We start from the raw sequence: 20,833 nt of genomic DNA on the forward strand, positions 1-20,833 counted from the left end.
TTTCACTATATATATAATTTAATCGTTAAAACACATCCTGTTCATGGCTATGATTTTCTCTGCGCAATGTCACGGTTAACAGTCCAGTGATGCGGCTCCGTCATCCGCTGTACTCGGTTCGGATGTGTGTATCAACTGTGATCCGAAGTGATATATACATATCCAGCATTAGTGTTAAATGTTTAAAGGTATATCATCATCTGAATTGATTTCATCCTCACCGATTACTCACCGAATCTATCACTGACTATAATACCTAACAGAACAGGGATTATCTAGCTTTCATAGTCATAAGAAACACATCTTACTGGTGTGTTTCATATAGTTGATGGCAGCAGAGATGGAAATTTGGTTTGTTTTTTTTTTTTAAATTACGTTTTGGTGTGAAATGACTCCGTGTTTCAAAATGTTTTGAGAAAAAATCGAAACCAATTACAGGTATAACACCAAAACACTCGACATCTTGTTTATGTTATAGAAATGGAAAAAAAAAAGGCAAAAATAGTTTTGTTGCAAATGTATTCGAACATGAGGCTACGTTAAGTTTTTGAAGTATAACTATATATAATGAAATTATAATCACGGCAAACTACCACCACACAAACTACGATTATTGTTCTTCGTCTTCCTCACAAAATCCTGTTTGAAAACAGATTTCACGATAACGTCCTCAGAAATTTCAGCAGTATTAACTAGGGTGTTGTCATCACTGACAAAATCGATCATTGAAAAACAGTCACGTGTTTATTCTCACTCTCATATCTTCGCTTCTGGATCGAATTCTTGTTAAAGGGAGATTGCCCTCATCCTCGTGATCATCACTATATTTTTTTTAATGTTATCTCCCTTCATCAATGGCTAAAATTATCATGTACCTTATCCGCAGTGTCAACGGCGAAGTCATTACTGTAATTTGCATAATTTACCCGTGCAAACAAAGGTATCACAAGGAAATCCCAATTCAACACTGGAGAGTATTACTAATTTATCCATTTAATAAACTCTTCAATATTACCCTATGGGGAGCCCCATTATATCGTTACACAAATTTCAATGATGCGTGAAGAACATTGTTGTGGTTAGTTAGCGATTCATTATATAATCGTTGAAAAACAAGTAACGGGAGGTCCAAAATGAGTTCCTTATGAACAAAATTTCTTTATAAAAATTTGCTGTACCTGTGGTTATATAACAAATGATATAGAGTGATGTAGGCGGGGAATTGTCTCAAGTTCGTTGTATACAAACAATCTACAAACCGTGTTCGTTATATTCGAGTTTTGCTGTACTTCTGTATAGTGTTGACAGTTTTTAATGACACCGGAAAACAATATGTCTCAGCACGTTTCGGAAAGTTCGTAATGTGACCTTCATTCTACGTTTTTCCACGTTGATAACTTCTTTGAATATAGAAATTAACAGCAGCTAATGACAACACATTGAAATGAACAAACACACTAAAGCATTGATTGAAATAAACACCTGACTAAAGGATATTACTGACCCTAAGTGAGACGTAGTGTACTCTAGACAATTATCAATAACGAAGCATACATACATACATTGGTAGGTTTTTCCACGGTGAAGCATTTGATAATCACAATTCTGTAATATACCCGAGAAGAAGTTACTTTCGGTCCAATCATTTGTATTGACAATAAATCTTTTTTCCCGCTAATTTTCCCAACAATTTTGACAACAATAGATTACATGGAAATAAAACTGTAACCCATTGATACTCAAAATACAATGCATATGAAAATCGTTATCAATATCATCATAGTACAACTTCAAATGTCCAAAATGCTAATGTTATCAAGTTAGCCTCCAATTTATTATCATGAATAATCATATTTTCGTATTATTTCGTTGCAAAAGACGAGAGTCCTTTATCACCTACCTTGCGAAATTTATGCCTCCTCACCTAAAAATGCCTCACATCAAATTTGGTCATAATCAAATCATTCCTACAGGAAGCGTAGGATTTAAAAGAATTTGTTCAATTTACCCTGTAGGACCCTGCCCCTCCTGCCTCAGTGATCCGAGAGCTACCGTTGATACAAAGGTGATTTTCCTTTATCTGAGAATACTTTAAACAAATTTGGGCAAAATTCAATCATTCTTACAAGAAGAGTAAGATGTCATAGAATTAGCTTTATTTCCTCTGTAGGCCCGCACCAGGGAACCTAGGTCCAAGGTTTAAACAAAATTTATTTCACTCAGCTAAAAATGCTTCAGACCGAATTTGGAAAATGAATCAAATGATTGTTACAGGAGGATTACGATTTAAAAGAAACTGATCTATTTCCATTATTAGACAAAGTTCCTCGCGATCCCAAGGCTCAAGAACAACTATTATAGGCAATTGATTCCAATTCACCTAAAATACATCATTCCAAATTTTGGCAATATCCATTACGCCACGGTATGCCACAAGCTCACTCTGCCCTCCGGGCAATGTGAGATAAAAATACATATTCTAACGGTATGATAGAATATGAGTATCGTGTTTAAGAATATAAGAGGTCTCTCGAGTTGAACCATAATGAGATTTTATAAATCGGCAACTTTAACTTTTAAAATATATGCATTCATTGCTCTTTTAAGAATCGGAGAACGCCAAGTCGCTTGGTTCAATGGATATTCTCAACTGATCAGATAGTCAAATCTGTTGTTTTATCTATACCAAAACACCCAAAGATACCAAAGTTTTTCAATGTCCTGTATAGGCTTTGGAAATAATTCTAGACTACTTATAAATCAATATCCAACCCGCAGTTCCCCAGACCACTCTTTTATCGCATGTTACCAGCTCAGAATAAAAATAAAACTATTATGGTGTGTTTGATATCATAAAAACACACACCAGTTATGATCACTCATCGTAATCAGAAATAAAGGAAGATGTTAATGGAAATTTGTCGCATTTAAGTTGTATTCCACTTAATAAACATAATCTACCTACAGACATTGCATAGCGGTTCACACAGGATAGGCATATGTCATATTGGCATTTTCACCGCTTACTGAAAGGGCGTTTTGGCATTGATAATCCTTTATAAAGAATATTTTAAAACTGCTATGAAAATCGCAACCGTCATGATGGCACAATCTTAACATTCATAACAATAGAGATTTTTAGGCAAAGACTGTGTATTGGCATGTACAAGGAAAACAAAAATGTAAATCTAGCTTCAACAAATCAATGAAAAAAGGAATACAAATGAAACAAGTAATTACTAAAAACAAACATAGCAAACAAACAACTCCTTAAGGTTAAACGATATTTTCTTATAGGTGTAACTGATTCAGTCGTTTTCAAAGGGAGAAAACACTTACCCGCAATGACGTTGCATAAATTCCACCATGTCATGGCAAAGTCAATCCAAAATCGAAGTTTTCTCACTTTTACATCCATCTTTTCCATAAGTGAAATCAAATCGTGTCAAAACGTGGTCTTATATTTCGTAATGGTACATATTCGGTACCTGGGGAATACTTCCTCTGCCGACCAGCTCAGTCTTTTACTCAAGATAGGTATGGTAACGATCTAATGGATACTAGGTTCGTGATAACGCACCTGTTTAAACGACCAATTAAAATAGATGTTGAGAGCAACGCAAATCAATATTTTCTTTAAGTGTTATAGTATAATACATATTTATGAACATGCAGAAGCGGAGATCAGTTTGCAACGTAAATATTCTATTTGATGGTGATGATTTGAAATAGCACATGCCATTGGTAATGATAGATCATGTTTAAACGTACAGAAACACAGACCTTTCTGCATTATCAATATTATTTGTGGTGAAAATTTTGAATAACGCAGACCACTCTGCATTTTAAAAATTAGACTAATAATCTGATATAGGTTTTTCGTCTCGGGGGCAAATCTGTGAACCTGTGAAGCAATATGATTGTATGTCTCGTGGTAGTTATGGAAATGAACACATATGTTCCAATATTTCATTTCAAACAATCGATTTTACGAATTACTTCAATAACCTAATACAGAGCCCTGTTGAATTGATTCTATTATTTTCAATATTTTCACACTAAATGAGATAAACTGCGTTCTTTTCCCCGCCGATTTCTGACTAGCAAGGAGAAGCTCATTAAGCTAGTATACCTGCATTGTACAGGAGGTGCAGTATGCCTAAATTATCTAAGATGAAGTCGTATGATATACATATCAAGGGTCTGTCAACTGCCTATCAGTATTCTGAATCGATATGTGACTAGCAATCGTACTGAAGATCAGTTATAGCACATTCCGACCAACTTCGGCTATGTCATATTTCATTGGACTCCAGGAACCTTCGCCTGCCGCTTCCTCGCTGTCACTTGGCCTCACGTCTTCCGAATTTGCTGCACCGCCGTTCAATCTAGGCTCAAACTGATATGGAAGTACTTCCATGTGCCTGGGGATTTCTTCGAAGTCTAAGTCTTCCCCGCGAATAATTCCGAAAGCTGATATGCGTTACCTCAATTGTTTTGCTTTTGTTTACACTTTCGGCATGCTGGTTTTGCTAGTCTGACGTCACGAAGTCACGTGAAAAGGTAAATTCATTATAGACCGACAACCGCGCGCATTCCAACGAAACTAAACAAATAAAAAGAAACATTCACGCCGCTGAAAATATTTTATTTGTTTCATAATGTTTTTATATAACATTTGAAAACAATTAAGTAGAAAGAGCACGTTATAAGATATTGATAAAAGTCCGTTAAAGTCATTTCTAGATCAGGTTCACGAAAGTGATTTTCAGCACTACAGTTACTATATGCCCGTGCTCACAAATACGGACATCCGGATAAGCGGATTCCCATAGGGAAACTCACTTTTTATACTACTTTTTGACATGTCAAAGATCCCATTGAAGTATTTATTGAGGTAACAGTGGGTTAAGTTTTTATTGCTTATCATAGGAATAATCAAGAAACTGCATACGAGTTATAAGGTTAGTGCCAATAGATGATTTTTATATGTATGGGTCATGCTATAATATCATACTTAATGAACTACTAAGCATCACGGTATGACGTCAGATCCGGTTAAATATACTTGCACCAGACAATCCCTGTTATACAATTGTTTCTCAAAGCTGTACACCAGGCAAGATATATCAAGTGAATTATTGATAACTTCCATTTGTAGCTGACTGAGAACAAAAAATGTTCACGGCCTTCATCTCATGTTTTATACATACATAATATTTCTGCACCATGAAGCATTTGTAATAAACACTATTGACTAATAAGTTAATAAATGAGGTCGATAAGTACACATAATTAATTGGGCGAATGCTGACAATATACAAGAGACAGGGTGATGGAGAAGTAAAAGTTGTTTATAGTAGTTTATATACGCTATCTCTCCTGGATAGGAAGAGAACAGTTGTACGCTACGTTATTGTCACTGGCATCAACTCTCGTGGAGAGGAAAGGAGACATTAGACAGGTTATACATCAGGTTGATGTCATTGATATCAGTTTGACTCTCCTGGACAGGAAGGGATATATTAAACAAGTTATACGTAAGGTTGATGTGGTTGACATCAGTGTATCTCTCCTGGACAGGAAAGGAGACATGAAACAAGTTATACGTAAGGTTGATGTGGTTGACATCAGTTTATCTCTCTTGGACAGGAAGGGAGACATTAGACAGGTTATACATCAGGTTGATGTCATTGATATCAGTTTGACTCTCCTGGACAGGAAGGGGTACAATAGACAGGTTATACACCATGTTAATGTTATTGACATCAGTTAACTCTCTCTATTTATATACACATTTTGGTTCTGATACAGAAATATCGACATTATTGAGGTAAGGCAACTTAAACCTTAGTTCACAACCCAGAAGAATTCTGTTTTATTAGTTAACATGACTTGTGATTTTGTGGTAGTCTCCAATTTTACTTCACCAGCTCATATAGACTTACTTATCTCCATAATTAGGGGAACGATTTTTCTCTGAGATTATATCAGTTCATGCTGACATTGTACCTATGTCTAGCGTGTTGGTGAGCAATGTCTCAAGCGTACTTAAGGACAATTAAAATACCAAGGCAGTAGTCGATATGTAGTAGTCATTGCGCTGTTGTATATGAAATTTCACAAACAAAAATTTTCAATCTGCTGTAAACAACACATGTTTGCTTGATTGTCTTGCACCATTTGAAATTGTCATATCTGGATATACTGTATTTACCATACCCTCGCTATAATATACTAAAAGGATAAAGAAACGCAGGGTGAACTTTAAACCAGAAATTAAGTATGATATCGGGCTTCATTCAAAACGAAATTTTGTATACTTATAGAAAAATTAAAGCTTAAAAATTTCCAAAGTCTGTATTTTGCATCTGACAATTGGTTTAGAGGTACTAACGATTAAATTTAATGGACTCATAGGATTTTGAAATTGAAATTGAACTGAGTCATCAATATCTTGTGTGTCCGCCGTTTGCTGTGGTCACGGCCCTTATTCTTCTGGTCATAGAGTTCATGAGAGCGTTAATCCGTCTTATGGGGATGTTGTCCCACTCTTCAATCAGAGCTCTGGTCAACTGCTCTCGAGTAGCAGGGGGTGGCTGGCGCTTTCGAACCTGTCTATCCAACTGGTCCCAAAGATGCTCGATCGGAGACAAATCAGGGCTATATGGCGGCCAATCAAGTGGTTGAATGTTGTTGTTGGCCAGAAAGACTTGGCAAATCCTTGCTACGTGGGGCCTAGCATTATCCTGCTGGAGGGTTAGATTATGCTGCTGTAAGAAAGAGATAACATGGGGTCGGAGGATCTCATCTCTATACTTAGCTGCTGTTAAATTGCCATCAATAACAACCAATTGTGATTTTAACCCGTGTGAGATTCCTCCCCACACCATTACTGAACCGCCCCCAAACCTATCCCTCTCTACAACGCAAGCGTCCGTAAAACGTTCGCCACGACGTCGGTAGACACGTTGACGACCGTCAGATCGATAAAGACAGAATCGAGCCTCGTCCGTGAAGAAAACTTGTCTCCACTGCCTCCGTGGAAACCGTCGTGGAGCATGTTGCAGCGACCCAGGCCATACGACGCCGACGTCGAGCAGGGGTAAGGTGTGGACCTACGTAGGGGCGACGTGCTCTTACACCAACTTCTCGTAATCGATTCCTTACAGTTTTTGAACTTATAGGACGCCCATGATTTCCACGAACATTAAGTGCACTCTCAACGACAGTAAGGCGCCGATTACGCACATGAGAGACGACGATATAGCGATCCTGACGTCGTGACGTTACGCGCGGACGTCCTGACCTAGGTCGATCGGCCAATCGCCCAGTTTCCCGAAGACGTCTTACAGGACGTTCTATGGTGGAAACATTAACACCAAAGTGCCTAGCAACCTGATTTTGCAGCTGTCCTTGCATCAGCATCTGAATGGCCTGACCCCTCTGGACTTCTGTGAGTCCTGCCATTCTTAAAACGAATCAAATTCTCAATTAATTTCAGGGAAGCAGTTAGTCTGTATAAAGACTAACGAAGAGTGACTTGACCAACGCTGCATGAGACCAGAACAACACGGTGCACGAGATTCTTGTTTTTTCCTTCCTCCATTTACCAGAGCTACGCACTGTACCGTGACTAAATTTTCGATACATGACAAGGTGTAATATGACCTAATCACTCAATCCACAAAGTTTCACTTTATTTTGAGAACGCGTTTTCATAATATCGGAATAAATATTACCCCGCGTTTCTTTATCCTTTCAGTATATGTACACCAACGAATTATTATGTTTATTTGTAAGGTCATTTTATCACTATTACATTCCTTAATGAAGTAATGTGAAACAAAATTCGATTGTTTGAAATGAAATATTGAAATAAAACGTATATCAGATTATTAGTCTAATTTTTAAAATGCAGAGTGGTCTTCGTTATTCAAAGTTTTCACCACAAATAACAATATTAATAATACAGAAAGGTCTGTGTTTCTGTACGTTTAAACATAGTCTATCATTACCGTGTGCTATTTCAAATCATCACCATCAAATAGAATATTTACGTTGCAAACTGATCTCCGCTTCTGCATGTTCATAAATATGTATTATTCTATAACACTTCAAGAAAATATTGATGTGCGTTTCTCTCAACATTTATTTTAATTGGTCGTTTAAACAGGTGCGTTATCACGAACCTAGTATCCATTAGATCGTCACCATACGTATCTTAAGTAAAAGACTGAGCTGGCTGGTAGAGGTAGTATTCCCCAGGTACCGAATACGTACCATTACGAAATATAAGACCACGTTTGACACAATTTGATTTCACTTATGGAAAAGATGGATATATAGGTGAGAAAACTTCAATTTTGGATTGACTTTGCGATGACATGGTGGAATTTATACAACGTTATTGCGGGTAAGTGTTTTCTCCCTTTGAATGATGACTGAATCAGTTACAGCTATAAGAAAATATCATTTAACCTTAAGGTGTTTTCCAGTTTGTTATCTTTATTTTAGTAATTACTTGTTTCATCTGTTTTCATTTCTTCATTGTTTTGTTGAAACTAGATTTATATTTTTGTTTTCCGTTTACTTGCCAATACACAGTCTTTGTCTAGAAATTCCTATTGTTGTCAATGTTAAGATTGTGATATGACGGCTTTAATTGATATAAATGACTTATACTAATTTATCTACAGTAAATGTTTGCTAAACCCTTTCGTTCGTCTAATGTGCGCATGACTAGTTATCTTATATGTTCCTATATTTATCCTACATACAGTTATAGATAAATTGCAGATTCTTCATATCAAGAAATTCAATTCAAATTCCTTCTGATCAGATCCTATATTTTTCATGTTACTCTTTACAATGTATATATTTTTTTGTACATCCAATATTTTTTTCTGTTTTACTGGACATGCAACTGTGAACATACAACACAAATACAACAGAAAATCTGACATCTGATGAAAAAAAGGTTCACGGAACGAACGTTACACTGCTTGAGATATCTTACAATGGAACAATGTTTTCCGGCACAATAAAACGCCAGCGCTTGCTTTGGGAATTATATTTTCTTGTATTTTCTCTTTGCTTTGTTCTAGACCAGACAGTCTGTTCGGAATACCTTGTGTCAGGACTCTATGGCTTGGATGATTCGGCTTTAGATGCATCATCTTCAAAGCCTTCAGGTATCGGCGGTATTCTCAGTCCACAAAATGCCAGGCTTTATACTAATGGAAAGCTCTCTGCTTGGTGTTCGAAAAACGAGGATACTCAACCGTATATACAGGTATCGTTTTTTATATGAAAAGGCCAAGCCTGAAAAGGCATGGCATTTACCAGCTTAGTACACATGTATTCGTACTTACTACAACAGCGGTATCGGACTGAAATAACTCATAGGTATCTGTAACGATATGAGGAAACAAAAAAAAGAAAGCTGGTGTCATGTAGCGAATAGGCTTGAGAAACATAGGACCAGGTATCGTCAAAAGTAAAAGACTTCTTTATCGGTATGACGTCATGTTTAAGTAATAATGGGTTAACAACAACATAATAATCATGCATGAAAAACTTTGATTAGGGTATTATATTAGGAGTATTGAATAGTATAAATAAGTTTTGAAGGTAGTTTCATAATGACTATAGATTCAAAGGTATTAATACGAAGATTTAAATACTGGGCACACTATTGAAAAATAAATATATGTATCAAAGGGTAAAAATATTTTAGATATGAACACCGGAGAGAAGCTTAACAAAAACAACACAATTCTGACCCACTTTTTATCAGTATCATTCATGTGTATCGTGTATGATTTCAGAAAAGGTTCATAACCCTCTAAAACAAAGTGAAAGGCCCACTAACGCTGAAAATTCAATTTTTTTCAATGGGTTCAGCGACGTTATGAATAATGAGTGTGTTATCGATTGGCCCCAACTATTGCACGAAATTGGTTTGACATGTTGCGAATCAGGAACTGTATAGTTGTTTGTGTAATCCATGAAAATTTATGACGAATATCAACAGCAAGCTCTTGTATGTTGAAATGAAGTCGTGGACGATCGTTAATGCGTTGCTGTAACATGTCCCACATTTGCCAGATCAGTTAAGGTCGGATGGAGATTAGGCCAGTCCATAAGCGCGATATATGTCGTCGATCACAAACACACACGTTCATGTGATAAATAGTTAGTTCCTAACATTATGTCATCCACATGACCACTTCGGCATTGATTTGAGTTCCATTAAGGGAAACCACTAGCTCCACCTCCCTCATAGGAGACTGGTCTCTTGATGATGTAGGTGGGGGAGTCGGAGAACTTGACCGACTTGGAAAGTTTCCGTTAGGTTCAGGGAGCATGAAACGAAATCTCCCTGTTTATGGAACTCTGATCTTTCAGATACAGTGGTATGGACGGTGATATCCGGTACCTACAAGTATACGTGACATGACTTTCTTAACTATTTCGCTACTTGTTGAAGTGCTTTTTATTGTTTCTTTTTCATTATGACAATATAAAACCGAATGGGTGTCGGACTCGAGATTCAAACATGGCTCAGTGGTTAGCTACCGATGCCTTAAAATACTTATTAAATACTTATTTATTGTTTTAGCATTTATTTCTTCCATCTTTTCTCTACAGCCCTCAGAGATGTTTCTGCATCACGCTGGTCATATGTGGTGTTGTCGGCATGAGCAATAGCATATAGCAAAGTCTGTATTCGCTGTGCAAACTCGGCTAAACTCTCTGTTTCCTCCTGTTTATCACGTTAGCTTTCCCGGTCGGTCACTGCAGTGAGATCTTTATTACTAAATCTCTTTTATTTTCTGTTTCAATATTTCAAAGGATTGCATCACCAACATAACAGTAAACAAATTGAGTAATTCTTTAAAGGCTCCATGCGTTTTCCTAAATTATACAACCTAACTTGAGGGCAAATTGCTTTCATCTTCCCATCCCTGACTACATGGCCATATTGACATCTGTGACAACGATGATCGCCCATCCGTCCAACATCAGGGCTGTCACTACTCCTACATTACGTGACTACTCCTCTCCCCTAAGTTGAGAAATCGTATGAGAGTTACTACTTGAGGGACTTGTACGTCTGCCTCTAAAAGTAGTTTGATATTGGTCACATGAACGACTTAAACCTGTGTCTCGTCAGTCAACCGGGCCGCGTCGCGAGTTATCATAGTCAACATTCATTCTACTCTCTGTCAACGCCTATATTCTTATTGGGTATGGATGGTAGGGTTCAGTCTACTAGTGGAACCGATGTTCATTAACCCTATTATTAGTTCTAGCTAACTGTACTTCATCATGATTGAGGTTCTCGCTTTTAACATTGTTTTGTCCTGGCTGAGAGTCCATGCACTCTAGCAACGAGTGCATAATCTGGGTCCCATGTATTCATATCATCTGATAACCGATGGTGGTCAGTTGGTGGATGTCAGCCTGGTTGTACCTATTGTCCTAGGGTGTGTCCATATCCAAGGGAGCTAAATTACCAACATGGATATCACAACCCTGTGCTTTTGGTTATAAAGTGTTAAGCGACTGACTCCTGGATTGACACTCTCCACTGTAAATCACAAAGGTCTGATTCATGTTTAAATCCCGATTTACTAGCCTTCTGTTCAGCATCTGATAATGTTAACACGTGTACTTTGTTCCCTCACATACCTGCCATCCCTAGGCATGACCTGTAGTTTGGATCCAAAACAGTTATCAACGTCCTAACAGTGTGATAAAGTTGTTGGTGCCTGTACCTTAGTAGTAATAGAATAATTCGGTGTACGAAACCATGAGTGTGCACATATTGACTTCTCCGAGACGTTGGCCATGTTACAGTTCCTGGGTTTGAATCAACATCAGTCTCTGACATAATTAAGGGCATCTGTGTACTTGTCAACATTAATTCTTTTGAGCTCCTTCTGCAGTTCCCTGAAGTACTTGGTTTCCATGAAGTCCATCTTCAGTTTACCAGTGATTGTATTACTACGTAGGGACATAAAATTGTATAACTAGTTGTTTTCAGGCACTAATTTAATGCCTGTAACAACTCGTTCTGAAAGCCATCCTTGCTACATATATCCATACCTGTTGTTATTTTCTTAACAAACACAGAAAAAAGACGCACACCCGGCCTTTATTTGGCAATAATTGAAAAAGACGGGTAAGAAGCGCAAGGTTTGTTCAAAATTACCTACGGCTAATCATAATGAAAATAAATTCTAAACTAGCACGCTTGAGAACAGGCTTGAGAACCGGCCTGGTCTGAATGCGTAGTTTGAAAGTTAGAAGTCAAAAGAGCGCCCTCGTGCAGGTTCGCGCCAAACTTCACAGGGGTTCTACGATATCTCGCGTCGTCCATGTCACTTTGTCAGTATTGACAACCAGGAGAGATAATTTCCCCCGGTTTTCCATAAAATTTAATTTAGGATCTGATAACGTGATGGATATCAGCTTTCGAATAGAGAAAAGAAAACACAGCATTCTGATCGTTCAAAGTTGTGATATATTTCATAAATTATATTTCATTAATGAAAGGGAAAACAAACATTCCCCATAAAAGTTTTAAAGGCATAAATTCCCATTTACTTGTTCTAACAAATCTTTAATAACCAAGCGCCAGTAAATAACGAACGACTGATATATCGGCATGTTTTAGGTTCGGTTTCCGAGAGAAGTCACTGGAATTGGGTCAAGACATATTACATTTCGTACAGCATTGATGGCAACACATGGACTGTAGTGACTTCACAAAACAACCAACCGAAGGTACGCTTGACTACAGCAGTGAACACAGAGGATTAGTGTTAAGAGTATATTTTGTTTACAGATTGATACCAAATATCATGAAATATAAGTATTTTCTTATATACTATATAACAATCATAGGTAATTTTGTCCTTGATGATTGAGTTGCTTTATCATGATACATTTTGTTCATTTTAGCTTATTTCAGTCCCCGGGATATACATTTGCAATTATTATCATTTAATATAACTTCATATTACTCGTAAAATATAGAGAGATATATGATTTCATCATCAAGATGCTGAATCTGAGGAAGTGTTTCGTATCTATTTAAACAAATCTCACATTCGTGTCGATTTGATATTTAACTTCACAAATAATTTGATATGTCTGTATAGGTAAGGCTCATGATATATCTTTTTTTTTAATTCACTTGATGAATTCGGCATTCTGTTTCTTTTTCGAAATGTATTTGAAGGATTACATGTTTGACATATTTCGATATGCAATTAATTCCTACATAATATGCTACACTTTCGTGTTCGCATACACTTTGTGTATTGTTTGTGTCAATCAGTGTACTTGTAAATTGCAAAAGGGCGATTTAAATGACGTTTTAAAGAAATTTCGATTGTGGATTTCGTTTTGACGGCTTGATCCGGTTAATTTCAATGCTTTCTGGTTGCTAAGGTCTTTTGTAGTTCTCAAATAGATTTTATTTGATTTATCACAATTTATCGCAGATTTCAAACTCCAAATTTCCTGGAAACTTATCACACAAAATAAATATTTCAGCTTGTTTCTTGATCTTGAGAAAGAGTGAAAATGTCAAAAAAATAAGATAACCACTCTTTTTGGCAAAATCTATACTGTATCGAGCATATTGAATCAAATGAAAAAATAACATTTTAACAATATCTGCTCCTTAAAATTTTAATACCATGCAATAAAAGACGGAAATATATTCTTAAAAATAAATCATGTTTTTTTCCTGTTACACATATTCTGACGGCTACACAGGTAAACGGATTGCCTTTTACCTTTCTAAAATGTATCCGTACAAATACACCGTAGGAGTACATTCTTGGTTTGTTGGAATAGTATCAAACATCATAACTCATTCTATAAGCATGTGTTCTGCGGCGGGTACATATATCAGTATTTTAGTTTACTATTTTTGTTTTCATGTAAAACGGTAGATATTTACCGGAAACTATGATCGCAATACCTTGGTGAAATCGAACCTTGTTCCAAATATCACTGCGCGGTACATTCGAATCAATCCCCAAAGTTACAATAAACACAATTGTCTTCGATTTGACCTTAGCGGTTGCTACAAAGTTGAAGAAACAGGTATGTAAAAACATCGCTATTGAATTTCTTTCCTTTCACAATACAGGACAGGGAAGCACCTCTGTACATGATTTTTATATGATAACGTACCACCAACACGAAAAACCCATCCTTTGGACCTTCGTAACTTGAAAACTGGAAAGAAATTAAATATTTTTTTTATATAAATTACGATTTCAATAAATTACGATTTCAATAACTTTCTCAAAAAAATATTAGGATATTTTCTAAGTATATACATCTGTCATTATCAGATGGCAACAGGTTTAATCTCTGATAAGAGAAAATAAAGTAATATTGTCAATTATTCTATTATCTTTCCCTTTAATATCCCTGCAGAAGAAAATTAACTTGCTTATTTGTAAATTATAATCTTTTATTCCAGAGCGATACTCAGAATTCAACAGAGTGCCAATTTTACCACCTATAGAATATGAACAGCATGTTTTGCTTGAGACACAGTCAAAAAACCTCCCAGCGTGTGGTAAACTATGCCACATGGACAAGGAATGTCGTTTCTTCAACTTTGACATGATCCAGAAAAAATGTAATATGTTCTCCTCAATGCATACAACATACACAACATTTTCTGCCGAAATGACGCCATTTTTTGTCAACAAAGGTAAGCTATATATGATTGAACATAATTCTTCATAAATCACTAAAAATGTACAAAAATCAGGTATGTGCATTACTGAGAATCGATGTTACCTTTAAACAAACAATTCCATTTTCATAGATTAAATTGCAGATGTAATTTTCATTGTAATAATGGTGAAGAGATGTCGGGGTTTAATGATTTTCAGGAATATGTTTATAATACAGCACCAAATGAAAAAAATGCTAAGATATTCAAGAGTGAAGGCCTTTGAAAAGTTGGTTTATCAATCAAACTATACTTGATATATAGTGAAGGGTCCTAAAACTCATTTTGAAAAAGAAGCATCATTTTGAGTCTACAATGACGGGCGTTCAGATAATTTGAATTATTGAGAAATTCCTACATTTCTGGTTTGTTTTGAAGTTTGAAGCTACCAAATAGTTTTCAATATCTTCTATGATATTCATGTAACAATGTTAGAGGACTGCGGTAGTCATGAGGTGGTTGGGATATAATGCTATTTCTTGCAATCGTAAGTTATTTTCATCTTAGCAGCAGTAATATTGTTAAGTTAAATGATTAAACCTTATAGCTTTCAGAGAATTGATTAACTTCAGCAACTTTACTGTCTTTTGAATTTATAGTCATAGTTTATAATAATGCCAAACAAACACTGCTGTCGTCTTTCGACATTACAGACACATGCACTGGATTATGCACGATATCATTGCTGTTTTCCAAATATTCAAACAGCGAGATTCTCCAATTGATTTAATCCAATAACATAACACAATTTCCTGATGTGTAAGTAGTATTTAGCCAGTTCCTTCAGTTCATGAAATTATCCTTTATCATCAAACTAATTTATCATTAGCGGAGGCGATACCTTGCAGATGGATATCACACCAGGTAGAAATTCCCAGTGGAAAAAATCCACTTATAACAATAAAAGGTTAGGTTGTTTTGAACTTTTAATCATACTTTTACGGGACAATGATTTAGATTGTATAGCCCTGTAGGTCTTTTTTCAACTTTAAGGTAAATATACGTCTCTTGGTTACCGTCAAATTCAACAAGGAAGGTTCATGTATAAAGTGAACGAAGTCAGTATGAATCAGGAGAGTGCTTCAAAGGAGTGTATGCAGCAACGTTCATGGCTGATCAAGATCGACTCCGCATCCGACATGTTGAGTCTACAGAATGTCATCACCGGAAACATTACACTGGGTAGGAATAGACGTACCCCCCCCTTTTTTTTAATCAGTTGTTTTGTGCTTGATAGATTGATGATATTTGATAGTTTTTCACTAAATATAATATATCTCGAATTGACAGTATATATGAGTACAACTAAAAAAAATATACATGTCGACTTTCTGGTTTGAATATTTTTGTCGAATTAAGTCGCAATATTTTCAACAGACCTATTTTTAGTGTTTCTAACTGTTCTCTTCTGATCCCTGGTTTAATTTACCAAAGAGCGTATCGAAGCAGGTCACAACGTCCATGAAAAAATGTCCTGTATCTCCAAATTATTGTCTTAACATGTCGAAGTTGATCCAATATTCAATAGCATAATCCAGTGTCTGGATTTTCTTGCAAAAAAAAAAAAAAAACAAACAAACAAAAAAACAAAAAAACGGAAGAGTAAGCGTCTTCTGCTTCATCGTCGACACCCGCAACGAAACTTGGTCACTCGAAGTAATTAATGTCAAGTGTTCTAAAACGAGAACAAGGTATACAACAACGGAACCAACAAACAAAATCCTCCAGATTTTATATCACACATCTTCCCCATAATTTCCATCAACAAGTTTGAACACCTAAGTTGAATTATGTGTATGTGGATAAAGATGAATTTACATATAAATACCGTTTTTTAGGCTTATCGACCACAATTGACAAAGCAAACCAAGGTGAATATTTGTCAATCAACGTTAAATCGAGATAGGAAATTGCCAACAGATCCTAAACCGAGGTAAAACAAAATTATAGTCATTCATAAACTGATTAAACTATTGGCGAATTATTTCTAAACCGAAGTAAGCATTGATAAATTATCCCTAAACTGAGGTAACCATTGGTCAATCATTCCTAAACGAGGTGATTATTGGTCAATCAGTCATAAACTGAGGTAAGTATTGATCAGTCGTTCCTTAACAGAGGTAAGTATTGGTGAATCATCTCTAAACCGAGGTAAGTATTGGTGAATCAATCCTCTGACCGAGGTAATTATTGGTCAATCATTCCTTAACCGAGTTTAGCATTGGTGAATCATCTCTAAACCGAGGTCAGTATTGGTGAATCATCTCTAAACCGAGGTAAGTATTGGTCAGTCGTTCCTAAACCGAGTTAAGTATTGGTCAATCATTCCTTAACCGGAGTTAGTATTGGTCAATCATTCCTAAACCGAGGTAAATATTGGTCAATCAAGCCTTTGACCGAGGTAAGTATTGGTCAATCATCTCTAAACCGAGGTAAGTATTGGTCAGTCGTTCCTAAACCGAGATAAGTATTGGTCAATCATTCCTTAACCGAGGTAAGTATTGGTCAATCATCTCTAAACCGAGGTAAATATTGGTGAATTATCTCTAAACCGAGGTAAATATTGGTCAATCATTCCTTAACCGAGGTAAGTATTGGTCAATCAGCAGTAAACAGAGGTAAATAATGATCAGTAACTTCTAATGATATGATATTCCTAGATCGAATTCTTTATTTATGAATCTATCACGTTAGGCATGTAAATTGCCAGTCAATCACATTGGTTAGTTTTAATGGCTTGTCTGATATCTCATACTGTTTATTTATTTTAATGACATTCTATAACTAATTGTATAAAAAGATATTGTTCTGTATCAAAACATGACACATGACACAAATATTTTCCTTCTCTTTTTTGCAGAACTTGGCTACTCTCACTTGTTTGTGTCCGGTAGGTATTTGTCAATGAAATGGCAGCACAAAGACGGCTCAACGATTAACAGCTCCCTCTGGTCGCCAGGAAACCCTTACCCAGGTCAAGGTCACTGTGTGGTGATGACACCGACTGGCCTTGTCAGCGCTAATTGTTTGGAGAAACATTTCTCTGTTTGTGGTTTTTAGAGCAAATCACTCTGAGAAAACGCTACAGAATTAAATTATATAGTGGATTAGAATATCATTCACCACCCAAGTACCATATTGTATTTTAGCATAATATTGAAGTTATTTGTAAAAAAATCAATTAAGTCCGGATCTCTGAGCATTAATCCTGATATCAAAACATGTAACTTAGTAGATTATGTATGATCTATGGAGTAATAACGACAGGACAGACAAATAAACAACAGATAGATAAAAATATTTCTTATATTTGTTTATTAGGATACAGAACTAATATTGGTCCACACTGTCGATATAACGTACTATATATAAAATTTATATTCATGCGGTTGAGTTTACCTTTTACGTGTCTAACCGATGAACATCGTATTGACAAGTTAAACCTTTATATATGAAAAATGCATACATATCTATTTTCAATTAATATTGTTCACTTTTTAAGTGCACTCAATACATTGCATGATGAAGAGGGACTGTTCTTTTTCCTTTGCTATAATCTAACAAAGAAAACACTTCTTGTACATGGAGTTATTCTACAGATACTGAAACTAGTAACAATTTGTTTCTGTAATGTTTAGCATTTTATATAATTAGTATTTCTTTATTGTTAAGTTCCATAAACTGGACAATATGATTTTAATTAGAAATAAAATTCGCTTTGATTTTATTTAATTAATTTTGAAAATATATATATATACATTTTTAATCCATCTATGGGTTTTCTTTCTCAAAGCAATGATAATGCATGTAGTACTGAATTGAATGAGTTAAAGGTAGCAGCACACAATGTTATCACTGGCGATTTATTTGTTCATTAGATTATCCCATGATAAAGGTCTTAACTATTTTTTTGTTATAAATAGATAATCGTTAAAATTGGTTTCGTTATGTTGAAGTGGGGTTTAATTCTTTTCAGAATGATATTTTAGCCTTGTGTTCGAGATTACTATTTGGGCAGTCTCGAATCTGTGTCTAGGCACCAAAACTAGCTTCAAAGGATATGAAATTTTCATAATGTTTACACGTGGTCATGTTGTGAAGGATTTTCAAGTTGGAATTGCTGAAATGTAAGTAGTTTGCTACAACGACAGTGTTGTTACTTTTAAGAGAGGTGTTCAGAAATAAATTTCTTCTACAACGTTGTACTGTTAGTTTGGAATACACATTTATTTATTTTTGTTTTTGGTTTTTTTGATGTTGTTGCTTTTCTGGCATTTAATTCTAATTTTCAAGCTACTACCTTTTTTCACCGACATTACCAATAATTTAAGGAAAAATTCAAATAAGCTGTTTCCTGCTACCTTATTTTTAATGCATACTCATAGATATTACTTAGTCGACGTAAATCTAATAGATTGTTTTTCGACTGTGCTTTCACTGTTTAATATCTTTTTATAACTAATATACATAATCTTTAACTTAACAAATAATGTATGCATGTTAACATATTTACAAATCTCCCCGAAATCCTCATAAGTTACCTTATTTGTGACTTATGGTTTTATGATGTGTAAAATTGATCCTTTTGAGGTGAAATATTCGAGAAATCATGAACTTTTTTCAAAAAAAAAAGTTACGATGCACTACGAAAAGACCGTAAAGATTCAAGGTAGTACAAGGTTTCTACTAGAGTTGTAGTTCTTTACAGTCATGTAGGGTACTACAACGAACTGTTGGACAGATTAAACCAGTCATAAATTCTTTCAGAAGTGAAAAATTAAATTTGTTGTTTTTGTGGCAACTGTGTGTTGTTTGTGGCAATGTGTGTGCTGGTTTTTTTTGGCAAGTGTGTATGGTCTTTTTGACAAATGTGTGTGTTGTTTTTGTAGCACTTGTGTGTGTTGTTTTTGTGACAACTGTGTCGGTTGTTTCTGTGGCAATGTGTGTGCTTTTACCTCGGCAAGTGTGTGTTGTTTTCGTGGCAAATATGTGTGTGTTTTTTTCAACTGTGTACTGTGTGTGATGCTGGTTGTATAATCTACAATTTTGTGAATTTCATAAAACCTTGGATTAGATTGGTGATAGGTGTCAGGTGACAGAAATGTCGTTACTTTTAAAGAGTTGTCTCCCCTACGCCTTTTGAATGTATTTCATTGCTAATTACTTTCATCCTGACTCTGTTCAAATAAGATATGACACTAATATTAAAAAATATGTGCAACTAAAGGAAACAGAGCTAACATACCCACCCGCTTTTGACCACTGATGGCCGGTAATAATTATGAATTGTTCCATGTTCTAACCTGGACGTTTAGAGCGTCAGGAAGATTATGATTATTAACAGATCAAGAAGTAGATGCAAATATTTATATTTTGTACGTATGAATGTTGTATGGTGTGTGGTGTGCGAGAACCCTTCTGCGGAGAGGGCATTATTTGTAAGGGACAGATCCAAGGGCCCCAACCCTGACAGTCTTAATTATCAATGGAATAATAAAATATTTGTAAAAAAAGTAGATCTGCAGTTATATACACATAACTGCTATATATCATTGAACATATTCTTTAATAGAGTATCAAAAAGACCTTCTTCTATATTGGATTCCGAAACTTCACATGAATCCATATATGCTGGCTCGTCTAGCTGTTTAACCAAGCCATTGTCGAATCTTCTTACCATTGTTAGTACTTTCAAATCAAGGTCTTATTGTGATAATGATTATTTTAGAAGGAAGTGGAATTAATGTTATGTAGATTTTTAAGAACTCAAAAAGAGATTTTGACAAACTCCAAACACCCTTCTATAAACATATTTGATCTCCCCACTCTGTACACCACGATACCCAATCCTAATTGAGAGATTACTTTTGATTACTCCTGACAACTTTCCTTTCCAAGAAAGGTAAACGGTGGTGCAAATATCTGGTTGTGAATTCTACTGACACGTAAACGTCCAAATCAAAGCAGAACATATACGCAGGACGCAATCATACAAATGCCTGAGTTCCTGCCCAACTACATATTCGTCAACAGCATAATGGTATACCTATGAAAACTTGC

The 20,833-nt window shown here is 35.6% G+C and overlaps 1 protein-coding gene across 1 annotated transcript in view; it reads left to right on the forward strand.

Annotated features, from left to right (window-relative positions):
• Window positions 1-17,833, forward strand: part of LOC132564745 (uncharacterized) — a 37,643-nt gene extending 19,810 nt beyond the window's left edge. Inside the window, exons 4-9 of the mRNA XM_060229375.1 lie at window positions 9,108-9,194; window positions 12,686-12,795; window positions 13,974-14,127; window positions 14,513-14,749; window positions 15,767-15,955; window positions 17,634-17,833. Coding sequence (XP_060085358.1) covers window positions 9,108-9,194; window positions 12,686-12,795; window positions 13,974-14,127; window positions 14,513-14,749; window positions 15,767-15,955; window positions 17,634-17,833 — 977 coding nt within the window. The remainder of the gene's footprint in view (window positions 1-9,107; window positions 9,195-12,685; window positions 12,796-13,973; window positions 14,128-14,512; window positions 14,750-15,766; window positions 15,956-17,633) is intronic.
• The last annotated feature ends 3,000 nt before the right edge of the window (window positions 17,834-20,833 follow it).

This window comes from Ylistrum balloti, unplaced genomic scaffold (genome assembly GCF_031769215.1).
Source record: "Ylistrum balloti isolate Yb309-2 unplaced genomic scaffold, AGI_CSIRO_Ybal_v1 Utg372688, whole genome shotgun sequence".
Taxonomy (NCBI): domain Eukaryota; kingdom Metazoa; phylum Mollusca; class Bivalvia; order Pectinida; family Pectinidae; genus Ylistrum; species Ylistrum balloti.